At 44.7% G+C, this 13,787-nt stretch overlaps 1 protein-coding gene across 1 annotated transcript in view; it reads left to right on the top strand.

Moving 5' to 3' along the window:
- The window catches only part of GPR39 (G protein-coupled receptor 39), an 83,389-nt gene extending 69,694 nt beyond the window's left edge, over nucleotides 1–13,695 (top strand). Inside the window, exon 2 of the mRNA XM_075711589.1 lies at nucleotides 13,172–13,695. Within this exon, the coding sequence (XP_075567704.1) occupies nucleotides 13,172–13,695 (524 nt within the window). The remainder of the gene's footprint in view (nucleotides 1–13,171) is intronic.
- The last annotated feature ends 92 nt before the right edge of the window (nucleotides 13,696–13,787 follow it).

Genomic DNA, 13,787 nt, shown 5'->3' with positions numbered 1-13,787 from the left:
CCTATATTTTCTAGGAGAGAGGGAGAGAGCAAGCTGTCGGGTAGTTGGAGCTCTGGCTTAATTAGTTTTCTCAGGTCTGCAGTAATATCTTACAGTTCTTAGTGTTTCTTGGAAAGGTGGTACAAAAGATAGAGCGAGCTGTATGCTCCAATTCCACCTGGAATACTCTAGTTAGCTGTGGATTCACCTCAGGGAAATAAAAGAGAGTTAAAGGCCGGCAGAAATGTACCCTGTACGGCTTGAATAAAGAAAAGAACATGCACTGGTTTTTTCTGAAGTTAAAAATCATTATAAGGGGGTTTACTTAAAATAAATTACATATAACAAAATGAGCTGACATCTTTTACTAATACTGAGATACAAGACTGAGGTTGCACTTGCGGAGGAGAGGAAGAAACGCTGTCTGATGTTTGCTGTGAGCTATTGCTGCGTGCCGGCTAGCTGAGACATTTTGGAAGTCCCCAGCAGCTATCTGAAAGCAGAGTGCAAATATCACGGCACAGATACAAGGCTCCCAAACCAAATGGTGCCCGTGTGCTCGGCGAATCCATGTTCAGGTGTTTATTTGAATGCCATTTCGCAGAGCACATTCGCCTTCTCACCTGATATGGGGAGACTTTGAGTCTCACAGACTTTGAATTAGGCTGCTGCCAAGGTTGTGGCGAGGGGGAGGAATGCTCTTTATCTTGTATATATATTGCTTGAAAAGGTTTGAGAGAGGAGGTTTTGACATGTTTGCACTCATTACGATTCTCTGGACAGCTCTGAAATGTAAATAAAAAGAGATTCAGGTGTTAGCAGGGAAGAGACTTTGCTGCAATGGAAATACTGCTGCTCCCTGGATAGCCTTCTCGGAGGGGAGCTGCAAACAAGCCGTGTTTGGCCAGGACGTTTTTCTTAGTGCGATTTTGAGTAGCTTCACCGCTACCCAAGGCTTTGATCCAAATTATCAAAGGTTAGGCCTAATTTAAGGAATAAAACTGCCTTGTTGTGTAGTAGTTACTTTATGTTTTCCCCATTAACGTGATAGTCAGGACACGCTTCAACGAGTCGGACTGGAATTTGGTCTTCATTCACCTGCGGCGCTGGAATTGCCGCTCTGGCTGTCTCGGAGATGGCTGAATCAGAGATTCCCTCCCTCCCCACCCTTTCCAAAAGATAGCCGTCAGCTGCCCCGAAATACCTCATTTCATTTCTCACGACACTGTTTCCAGGCAAGGAGGTTTTCCTTGCTCTCCTGCAGATTATGATCTTCCTTAAAACTTAAACCAAATTGGTTCTGAAGATGTGTGAAACTTCAGCTTTCATTTTGACTGCATTTGTTTATTGTTTTCCCTCCGAAAAGAAGAGGAATCTGTTCAGAGCAGAAAAAGGCTCGCTGTTGTCAGAAAAGAGCAGGCTGTCGGTGTGTTTAGAACATGGGAGTCCTTCAGGCAGCCTTTCCTCTGCCCATGCCAGATTTGTAGTGGGCAAAAAGAAACATTTGCACTGTGTAGGTGCTTTCCTGGATGATTTTACCTGAGGATTAGCTCCTGGGGACTAGTGGCTCCCACGTGCTGGTTTGGGGTGGGACCTGTTTGTACCCACGGTTTGCTGCAACAGCCTCGTCCCCCCCACTGCCTTCTTGCCCCGTACTGCACCCCGCTCTGCCGCATCCACCCGCCTTGCCTTCGGCAGAAACATACCTTCTGATCGAGCAGCCGGCCTCGCCCACATCAATAAATATATAAAATATATTATGTTATGATAGAAGAGTTGCCAAGGCGAGCCATGTGCCATGGGGGTTAACTCCAGAAACAACTGGTGTGGTGCGCGTGACTGTTGTGGCCGGATTGTAGATCAGGGTGGAGGAAGAAACGGGAGGTTTGATCCAGTGCAGCACACTTTTTCCTCCCATCAAGGGAAACTGAGGTACCGGTGTCTTACTGGACAGACACGGTCACCTTCCTCAGGGACACAGGAGAAGAATAAATTGCCCTTCAGTCCCAAAGCTCAGCCACCGAGCTGTCGGCCTTCGTGCCACTGGTGCCACATCTGCCTTGGTGCATTTCTGCTCTTCCACTCCCTGGATCCTGGTTCCTGCTGCGGGTCTTGGTGTAGAATTTGGATAACTGCATGTAATTTTTATGGCAGTTTGATTTGGTTTCTCTTCTCGCTTAGGCTGCTGCACATAAACTCCAATTGCATTTGTTTTTTAAAGCAGCTGGCAGGCATGATCTTGCTACCATTTGTGCATCAATAATTCCATTTTCATCTCACTTGCAGCAAGTTTTCTTCATTTGAGGGGTTTTGGTGCAAAAATCTGACTTGGAGATTGACAATATCTCTCTCCTTTAGGAAGGGCTTTGCTGATTCCCCCATGACGATCGGTTCCATATAACATATAGCTCAAGCTTGTCTTTCTGGTGGAGCTCATGAGTATCTTATGCATCTGCTCAGCTGATATATTGTCTTTCTGTATTTGTATTCAGCAGTTGATTGTTCAATGATTTCTCCTGCTGAATTGCAATAGATGAGCTGTTTAATGTTGCAACGGCTGATTTTGTAATGTAAAAACAAAAAACCTCTCAATTCCAAATTGTGTTTGCTAGTTAGAACACAGAATTTAAATGAGATTTATATGGAAGATGTATTTTTCCCATTGTTTTGCCAATGCAAAAAGAAAACAAGTCTTCACTCTTTCTAAAAGAAAATCAAAGCAACCATGGCAAGGATTTGTTTTGCAAGGAAGAAGCATCAATAAAAACTAAACCTGTTCCCTTCTACACATTTGTGTCCGTATTAGTGTTTTTTAAAAATACTTTCTCAATGCAGAAATAACAATTTCCAATAAGCATGTCTTTTCTGACAGCTGGAATGTTAAAATTTCTAAAAATGAGCCGTTTAAAATACATTTATTTTACCATGGTATGTCTGCTGGTGCTGAGTCTATGTTTATTTCCACAATATTCTTGATCTTCTTTTTGCCAAAGTAGTCCTGATTTAAAATTTCTTTTATGTTTTCACTGGAGAATTGTTGTAGTGAGTGGAAATGACCGACTCAAAAGTAGATGCTGGATTTTGTAGGTTTTATTGACAAACAGCATGAGATGGGCACCCAAATGAAATAGTCGACCATTGCTTCAACTGCTAAGTTGGTATTTACTGTGAGGCGTAAAGATTTCATGTCTGTTTACCCACCTGTGTGAGGGAAAGCACCAAAGAGGACAAGGGAGTATGGGAATAAGAAATAAAAACTAAATCTTAAATCACCTTCCCCCCACGCCTCCCTTCTTGCTGGGCTCAACTTCACTCCTGATTTCTCCACCTCCTCCCCCCAAGGGGTGCAGGGGGACGGGGAATGGGGGCTGCGGTCAGTTCATCACACGTCCTCTCTGCCGCTCCTTCCTCCCCAGGGGAGGACTCCTCACGCTCCTCCCCTGCTCCAGCGTGGGTCCCTCCCACGGCAGACAGTCCCCATGCACTGCTCCAGCGTGGCTCCTTCCCAGGGGCTGCAGTTCTTCGTGCACTGCTCCAGCGTGGGTCCCTTCCCCGGGGTGCAGCCCCTCAGGAGCAGCCTGCTCCAGCGTGGGTCCCCCGCGGGGTCCCCAGCCCTGCCACCAAACCTGCTCCAGCCTGGGCTCCTCTCCCCACGGGGCCACAGCTCCTGCCAGGAGCCTGCTCCAGCGCGGGCTTCCCCCGGGGTCACAGCCTCCTTGGGGCACATCCCCTGCTCCGGCGTGGGCTCCTCCCCGGGTGCAGGGGGATCTCTGCTCCCCGGGGGCCTCCATGGGTGCAGGGGCACAGCTGCCTCGCCATGGGCTGCACCAGGGCTGCAGGGGAATCTCTGCTCCGTGCCTGGAGCACCTCCTGCCCTCCTTCGGCACTGACCTTGGGGGCTGCAGAGTCACTCCTCTCACATATTCTCACTCACTCTTCTCTCCGGGTGCAATTGCTGTTGTGCAGCAACTTCCCCCCCTTCCTATATACGTTACGCCAGAGGTGCTACCACCATCGCTGATGGGCTCAGCCTTGGCCAGCAGCGGGTCCGTCTTGGAGCCGGCTGGCATGGGCTCTATCGGACATGGGGGAAGCTTCTGGCATCTTCTCACAGCAGCCATCCCTGTAGCGCCCCACTACCGAAACCTTGCCACTCAAACCCAATACAAAGTATTAAAACCAACATGATTGCCTCTGGTAATGTGTGAGCATGTATGGCTTTTAAAAGCATATCATGACTTTAATCACTGTTTTGCAAAAAGGCTGCTCATGTTCAGTAACAATACTTCTGTCATGAAACTTCCTTGAGTATTTTTAGTTTTTTCTAGTGTTTGCACTCTGAAATGGCAGTATTTTAAAATATTTGAGAAGCAAAACTTGACCCTGCTAAGAACTGAAGATAATTGTCAGATATTTTAAATTACTGAGAAGTAAAACTGTTAACACTTGTGTCCTCACTAATTATATTCTGCATATCTACGTTCCCCTGACAACTTCTGATGCATCCTTTATCACTCTACCTAACGGCTGAGGGCTGTTAAGTGACAGTGCAAAGCAAAAAGAGCTTATTTCTCTGAAGAGCTCTGTTTGCCATTGCTTGCGGAGAAGTGTGTGATGGGATCCCTGGAAGCTGTTACGTTTTAACGCTGCAGAGTCAGAAAAGATTTTACTGTAGTGCCCTCTAAGTCCCAGTGCCCTGTAAGTCCCAGCCGGCTGGATCAGTGATACGCAGACTTGAAACTTTGGTTCAGCTCCATGTGAGTCTCATAATCTTCTCCTTGTTTAATGGGAATGTTCATGTTGTCAACCTGATACGCCGTTTATCAGTTGTAGAGGACTGAAGTACAACGGAGGCTCTGCCAGAAAACGCAGGCATTCTTCTGGGAAGGTTCCTTCAGCATTCATTTCCATTAGAGATCAGCTTGCTGGAAACACAAAATTCGCCTCACCCTTTGCCACTGAGTAGCTGATGTGATATTGCTGCGCTGCGTCCAGCTCTTTGTTGCCAGTCCAGGAGAAGAAATGCGTGCAGCAGAGCAGGGAGGACCTGAACTGAGCGAACTGTTGGGTGATGCAGGGATTTCAACCGGAGAGAGGAATTGTGGGCACACTGGTGTTGTGTTGTGTCACTGATTTGACCCAATGACACAACACGGGGCCAAAACCTCTGACAAACCAATTTGGTCTCAGTGATCTCGTAGCACCCTTAAGGATATTTGAGGCGGGGGAGAGTGTAGTCCAGTTCAAGTGAGAAGCCGTACACTTCAGATTCTGCTAACATCTCCTGGGTCTTAGTGATGATTTACATTGGCATGTAGTCACCTGTGAAATGAAGTATCAAAAGCAGCTGCAGGTGGTTTTCTGATGCCAATGGTGGCAAATACTTGTGTGAAATTCTTCTCAATACGCCTGACAACTCCAGTTATCTATGGAAGCTTTTAATAAGGAAAAAAAAAAAACTTGTGTTGTCACTGCCCCACGCTTGAACGCATTGCTGTATTGAGGCAAGAATATCTATTTACAGGAAGAATGCATGCATCGCTTTAGCGTTAGTGATTTAGTGAGACCATTAATGGTGTCTTCAGTTGGAAGAAAGACGATTTTATGTGTATCAGAACAGCAACGTATTTATTAAAACCTTGCAGGTTTGGTTCATTTATTGCACCAGGAGGCAGCTTGGTTCTTCTCAGCAGCTTTCATTTATTGCACCACTTTGCAGGACAGCACTGTCCTATCACCCGACTGTGCTTGCTAATGAGACGCGGCCCCGTTCTACAGCACCCCTGCGCCCGGGAGGAGCACGGTGAACACTAGATGGACCCAAATCCCTCTGAAGGCTATGGGAATTGCTGGTCCATTGCTTTTTTGCTGGAAGCTGTTGACAGGATCAGATGTACACGGAGGTGGTTTTCAACTGTTTGTCCCAGGCCATATGCTTAATCCTTCCAGCAGTATTTATAATGATAACTAGTTTGTTACTGGCTTCTGTTCAGTTTAAACCCATTCTGAGAAGGGCTGTGGTGTGTTTGCCAGAGCCTCTCTGTGAGCGCTTGGAGATTTGCCTGCTTGTGCTGGAGACAAAAATGTTGTCTCGCTGCCTCCTTTGTCCTTGTTACCCCTGCAGCACCAGCACAGGCAGGAGCAGGGGCTGGGTTTTATCTCAGTTTTGCCTCGCCGGTGGAACCCCTGCGTATGGGGTCTATGTGCAAGGTGGCTCCACAGCAAAGGCAGCAAGTCGCTGATGGGCGGCGATGAGGAAACCCCCGTTCTCTGCAGAGGCCGCACACTGAGCAGGCAGCCCAGATGCAGTGTCAGATCCGAAAGTGAGTCTGCAGATCTCTGGTGGTTAGAAAAACTGTGACAGGGAAATCACTGGGAGATACAGACTGGTCATCTCCTTTTCTCCCTGTAGTTACTGCCTGAATAGCGAGCTTACTTATTGCCTCCTTCCCTTCCAGAGAAGCATTTTTGAAAGAAAGGCAAATCTGTGATTCTGGAAGTTGAGGATAAAAGGAACACAGTTGCTGAATAATTTGAGCTTATACAAAATGTATGTAGCAATGCACTTATTGACTTGTTTCAGTGGGTATCAAAATTTATTGTCCCTTGAACTAAATATTGACACAGACAAAGCAGCATCAATATTTATTTCTCAGGTTAATACATTTTTATATTCACCTCAACATACATCAATATGTGCTTATTATTATTATAATGTTTGTCCTTCAGCAGAAGAAACTTGCACATGGGTGAGAGGGAAAAGGGAGGTTTATGTTAGTATTCTTTTCTGGTTTGAAACTTCATCAGATGCTTTATCGTGCACATGGAGCACACTGCAGCCCCCATTCAAGCAAAACCCTTATTGACGGTTGTGACACTCTCTGCACTGAATACAGAATTGAGCGATTGATTTTTGGGTAACGTGAAGTTAACTGTCACTACTGGAAGGGGCAGCAAACCCACTGCTTCTGTTTTATAGACTAGTTGCTTGGTGGCGCTTCCTGTAGTAACTCTGTTAGTAAGAGCGAGCTACCGAACAGCTCACAGAAGCGGAGGCGTAGCACAGAGTGCGGGACACAGATTGGCAGGAGTTTGATTCTGAGATCCAGCTGTGAACCGCTGCCTATGAAATGATGCTGTCAACGTTGAACGGGGGACACCTGCAGTTCCGTTAGGGACCGTGTGGTAAGCTCACCTCACGCCTGTGTTACGTGTGGCACTCTAAGTCTGCGTGCCAGCTGGAATTTATTTCTGGGTGCTCTAATACTGTAGAGAATGCAGTGGCCTATTTGGGCACCTCGCGTTTGTTCCAAGAAGCAAGTGTGTGTGGGCAAGAGTGTGGCCACCTCACTGTGCCTGAAGGATTATCCTTCTGATCTGGCCCATTGCCTTTTTAGCCTAATTCTAATCTTAGAGAACAAGACGACAGAGGTTTCCTAGCTAGACGATGAGGGCAGGCAGCATAAGAAGGATGCAGGCATGATGGCACTGAGCGTCACAAGTTTGTCTGGGCTCTACGAAGGCCTTTTAGCACATGACTGATGCTATAGGCACCCATTTAGGTGGAGATACAAGCTCTGGCACTTTGGCAGAAACATTGCAAGTTCCCCAGAAGCACTGAAGAAATGCTGCTGTTCCTCTCTGGGTCTTTGCTTTCAAACCTGCTGACCTTAAACACAAGGGAGGTGAAAGGACAGGCACTAACCAGACTAGGAGCAGTAGTAAAAGGTGTGTTCTTCTCTCCCTCCCTCTTCACACCCTTCTGCTCATCAACAGCTCGATGCTGTTGGTTGGAGATAGAGGGGTTTGAGTCACGTGTTGAGCTGCCTAGTGGCTGAACACCAGATACTCACCAGAAGCTGTTGAAAGGTGAAAGTTTGGATCTGAATTTCTACCCAGCTGCTGGTAGACCAGAGAAACTTCTCCAAACTTTACTTGCCAGAAGACGCACTGATAGGAAATCCTTGAGGCTGGAGAGCAGAGCAGACAGTCCCCTCCTTAAGATGCTCCAGTCTTCCTCAGTCTAACGCCGCTGAGGAAGTGCAGCCTGCATCGCTCCTGCGGCCGACAGCAGTGCCGAGCAGCGCCAGCAGCCGTTCAGTGTCATCCTGGTTGGTTTCTTTGCTGCACTTACAAGTCAGACTCACGGCAATGAAAGGAACAGCTGGTTGTAAACTGACATTTAAATGACAATTGTCAGTAGACAATAAGCATATGGTAGCTGCTTTCTCATGGGCAAACTGCAGCAGCGGAGGCACGGAGCAGCTGCACATGCTGGATAACAGCACTGCATTGATCTGCAGTTGGGAAGGTCATCTCAGTGACTGAAGACTGCGTTTTGTGGCTTGACTTTTTTCTTAAAAGCTAGAAGGACAAAAAAACTCTAGTGACACATGTCCCTATTTGTAATGAAAAGCAAGCATTTTGAGTCCTGGTTAAAATAAGAAACAGAACACAAATACATGCCAGCACCCCACCGCCTGAAAGTCACAGTCGTAATTAGGACTGGACTCTCTGCTTTTCTCTTTCTCCCAAGTCAGTAGTAACTGATATTACGACCATCAAGAAGCCGATTAGCGAGAAGGTGTATTTGTGTGTATTTTCAAAGCCGTTTGTAGGAGAATCAAATAGGGACCAAGTGCTTTCCTCATCATTAGTAATGCTTTATGGCAGTAAACTTAATAATGAGGGATGGTCTCAGTATTTCCCTGTTTTGGGACCTGTTACACTGATGCGTGCTTGGAAGACTTTGCGGTACAGCATAGGGCATTAATGGCACGTTACACCTTTGAGTATAGCCAGGCCAAGTATGCCAGTGTGAAATGAGCTCTAAAGAAGGTCTCCCTCTGAACCAACTGCATCGCTGCCTGCGCTTGACTTGTAACTCGGCAACCATATGCTTATATTCCACTGACAACTGCCATTTAAATGTCAGTTTACAAGCAGATGTTGAGAACCCACCTTTGTGCCATTAATTAAATCACAGCAAAGCAAAGTTTGAGGTTTAACGCTGCTCAGGATAGCTATGATGAGAGTAGCAGCAGAGTCCGGCAGACCTTGACGGACCGGGGCGGTCAGAGTTCAGTGGCAGGGGCAAAGCAGCATGGACGTGAGGTCACCGCAACAGCCTCGGTCAATGGGCTACGGCAGCCAAGTAAAGCCTGTTGTTGGCCTTTCCCGGTGACAATTATCATTTTGTAAACAATTCCAAGTCTTGTGGGATGGCTGGCTGTGGCCAGGATAGAGGGGAAATATTGGACTATAAAAGGAGACAGATTTAAGTGCTCAGGTGCAGGAAAGACGACAAAAATCTATTCAATAGACAAACAAGCAAAATCTGGAAGGGCGGAGAAGGCAGCCCTCTCTACTATACCAGACATTTGCATGTATTTAAAATCCTTCCCAATAAAGTTCATAATGAATTTAATTCAGTCCCCTATGGCCCAGAGGAACGTTCTGAGTAATAAAAAAGTATTGCTAAGGGACAGATGACTGCCAAACTCCTATTCTGTGCCAGCAATGCATATTTTTATTATTGGCACTTAAAAGCTAGGTTTATTTTACTACATAAATGATCCTTTGTCACATATTAAGAATTAATACTGCAAGATCCACTTTTCGGAAGTTACAATAACAATTCCCAAATGTAAATAATTGTTAAATTTGTGGGCTTTATTTTTAAAAAGTTTTTTTTCAGATTAAAATAGTAGTTGAACGTGGTAATTCCTATTTCGGATAAACTATTTTGCGGCTGGTTTATGGCTTTGCTCTTTAAAATGGTTTTAGTCAAGGATCTTTTCATATCTTTTTTTTTTTTTTCTTCTTACCTTGAAATATCGACATCAATGTTAAATGAATTATAAGCTCAAACACTTACTTAAAGGTCGAGATGTATTCACTTACACATAGACAACTAGATAACACGAACTCTCCCGGCTTCCGTTGGCATAGTCTAATGCACTTTTGATGATTAAACCGAGTGATTCAAACGTGTGCTGGAAATTCCAAGCACCAGTGATGGAGGTTGCTGTACCACAGCATTACTTTGTTTATAAACATCATTATTCCTTGGAAGATAACTCTCTGCTCCCATCTAGCATGTCACTTCAGTGCAGTCATCAGGAAAATGGAAGAAAAAATGGTGCTACTAATTTTTTTCACTTTAATAAGGAGGAGTGGAAGGGAAAGTTTGATATGAGATGAAATGTGAAGGAGTTAATTCCTAGCAGGCAGCAAGCTCTAGGGAAAAGTGCATCAGTACTGCTGTAAGATGCGGCTTGGTTTACACTCCAGCTGATACGATGTTCTTTGAGCACCTCCTGCACATTACAGTACAACACAAACTTCTGCAGCCTGTGTACAAGTTCAAATTAATGGCAGCAGTGATTCTGTCAAAATATTTAATATGCCAAGGTCTGAACATAAAGCTTTCTTCTGATGCACTTCAGTTTTCTTCATACCTCCATGTCAAGCGTGAACAGTTAGAAAAAAAATACTGTGAATTTGTCAGCATGTTTATTTCCACGGTACATCTCCTTTGAATCAACACGCATTTTTTTTCAAGTATAAAAATGAACAATTACTCATCCCTGGAAAACAACAAAGTTTTACAGACATCTCCTCCCACCCCCCCAAAAGACTAACTTCACCACACTGCAAGGGTACAAGCAGCTCATTTTTTACTTGCTGTACACACAACGGAATATTCAGTTCCCTGGAACACAAGGGGCTGAGGAATATAAGGGGGAATCTTAAGCATTTGGCAGTTTGAACTAAAAAAGAAAGGTCAATGGCAAAGAAGTCAGATACAAGCAAAAAATCAGACATCTCCGAGCACTGCATTTGAGCTTTAAAACTGAATGCGTGCATTGTTTGCTCACAGTTTTTCGCAGCAGCATTCATAACTTAGGAAACTATTAACCAGCATGATGAAGTATCCTGTTTCTAACTAAGAACAAAAAAAATTACACTAGAGAGCTTATTTTCTTTTCCCTTGAAAGAGATCATCTGGTAAAAGTTGACAAGAATGCTGCAGACCTGGGTTTGGGGGCTTCGCGTTTAAGTACAGCGGAGCAGCAGCGGCCCCTCACCGTCTTTTATAAGGCCTGTCACAAGTCACTGCTCAGGGCTCCTTGCTTTCTGCTGGGCGGGCCATGCGAGGACCGCTATCATCCCTGTATTTGTTATGCTGACAGCAGAGGAAAAAAAAGCACTGAAGGCTAGAAAATTTGCAGGACTAATACAAAATTCAGATCAGCTTATGACAGAGACACAACAGGTACTGAAAAATGAGGCAAGAAGGCAGTGGAAGAGTAGGGCAGCCAAGCAAAGGGCCATGGAATGTGTAGGAATGGGAATGAGAATAAAGAGACTGTGGCTGAGGAGAGTTATGGTAGTTACAGAACAGAAAATGGCAAAGGTAAATGCATTTATCACCCGCCTACTAAGAACAGCCTTCCAGGGCTCTTAATCTAGTGCTGCGAGTTTAAGATATGCTACTTCCCCATCCTACCAAAATTATTGTGACCTTAAGTGATTACAGAAGCAAATGATCAAAAAGACAACTTTTATTTGGTAGCTTATTCACTGAGATCATAAATTTGTTAAAGTGATTATAGCTTTCATTAAGAAAATAAATTTTTTTTTTTTTTTTTTTAAAAAGACATTTCATACCTTTTCTTTGCTTGGGGGTGGTGGTGGAGAAAACTTGGACATAACCTGTTTAAGCCCTGGCAGTTTCAGAGTTATGAAAAATCTTTCTTCTCTTTTCTGCTTCCCTCCTCATCACATTCACGTCTTCCCACTAGTGAAATATCCTTTTCCTGGCTTGAAAAATCAGCGTGCGCTATTTCAGAATTGCGTTCCTACAGTGGTGTGTTCAACGGGGGCAATCTGACTTAGTCTAGACAGGTAAGAATTGAAACCTTTCTGTGCTTCTGTTGAGAAAGGAGGCTAGACGTCAGAGGAGATTAACAATATCACAAAAGTCTACTGGAAGTGAAAAGTGTGCACCATCAGGATACTCTCTACTGTTTTGTGCCTCTGCAGCAGGGAAGCCAACCTGCAACTTCTGCTCCCTCTAAGCGTTCATATAAGGCACGTTTCCTGCAAAGAGAAAAACAAAGTGGGAACAGTAAACTGGTGGCTGTGTCGTGTTTCAGAAGTAATGCTTGGTGGGGGGGCACTGAGAGGAATTATTTTGTGTACCTGGTATTTCATGCAAGACGTCAGCATTTCCAGCGCTTATGTGCACCAGAAGCAGCGGATGCCAAGGAGGATTTGAGCGTCCCCTGCTCCATCTCCTGCCCGAGAGCAGAGCCTGCTCAAGTTCGCCCATACGGTTCGTCAGGGCTGCCGTCCTGGCGACCGCATCGCCGCTGCGACCCTAGTGAACGCCAGTCCACAGAGGCAGAATTTTCAGACATCCAACACTTCAGTCACCCCCTTTTTAATGCCATTAGTGATGCAGCAACATGTATTTATATTCACATATAAATACAAAATGGTCAGATACCACGTTTTTAAGCATAATCTATAATCTGAAACTGCTTACACTTTCATGACTAGGCTTGGGTTTTTCTCATTTACATTCATAATTTAATTCCACTGGAATTTGATTTTTAAGAAAGCCCAACATATCTTAATTACCATAAAAAGATCCATACATATTTACTTAAAAATATCTTCTGTAAGAGGAAATTTACCAAAAATAACACGAAATATATTATTATGAATACTTTTTCTTTTTTTGTAAAGTACAAACTAGCATCTGATCTCTTCTGGGTATTGCCTGATCTAATATGGCTATAGGTTCTATTTATTTTGTTTGTTTTTCAAAGTAAAGGGAAAGACGTAAGAAATGTAAGAACACAAACCAAAATAAAAATGCATTCTTTCCAAAGATACAGGTATCAATGAAAGAACACTCTGAAAACCAATAAATGACAATAGGTAGAAAGAAACACTATCCAAGCACTATGCAGTCTTTTGTCAGAGCATGTGCTGCAATGACCTTGTAACAGTTATTAAAAACAACAAACAAAAAAAATGCTACTGGCAGAAAAAGCTGTCAAGCAAAACATTGAAAAATTGGTACTATTTCCTAACAGGTAAGTGCAGAACTGATACTAAGTATTTTACGGGTTTTTCCCCCCATGTATGCACACATCTTTCTTCCTCTTCCTGTTCGCAGGACTGATTGTTGCAACTCTGGCAATATGCTGGATGCCAAACCAGGTTAGAAGGATCATGGCTGCTGCTAAACCAAAGCAGGACTGGACTGTCCCCTACTTCAGAGCGTACATCACGCTTCTTCCCATTGCCGACATCTTCTTCTACCTCAGCTCAGTGGTGAACCCCCTCCTGTACAACATCTCTTCTCAGCAGTTCCGCAGTGTGTTTCTGCAGGTCCTCCGCTGCCACCTGACGATAGAGCATGCCAACAAGGAGAAGTTTCTCAGAGCCAACCTGAGCTCCAGAGCAAGGAGCAGTCGCTCTCTGCGCCCACTGCTCTTCATTTCATCTAGGCGCAATTCTTCTACAAGGCGCAGCAACAAAGCTTTCTTAAGTACTTTTCAGAATGAGACCAAGCCTGACTGCAGTCCACAGAAACCAGGTCTTGAACCACCGGAGCCCAGCTTGGAAGTAGTGCCACTAGAGCCTAGCTCGGAGCCCAGTCCAGATGCACAAAACGGCCTTTGTGAACATCAAGTATGACTTCATAAGGCAGAGTTAACGATTAGCAAAGAACTTAAAAACACGGAAATTAAAATGAGTGAGGAATTGACTACACCTTAAAAGGAGTAACA

The sequence above is a fragment of the Pelecanus crispus genome, chromosome 5 (genome assembly GCF_030463565.1).
Source record: "Pelecanus crispus isolate bPelCri1 chromosome 5, bPelCri1.pri, whole genome shotgun sequence".
In the NCBI taxonomy this organism is placed as follows: domain Eukaryota; kingdom Metazoa; phylum Chordata; class Aves; order Pelecaniformes; family Pelecanidae; genus Pelecanus; species Pelecanus crispus.
This window is presented reverse-complemented; position numbering and strand designations above follow the sequence as displayed.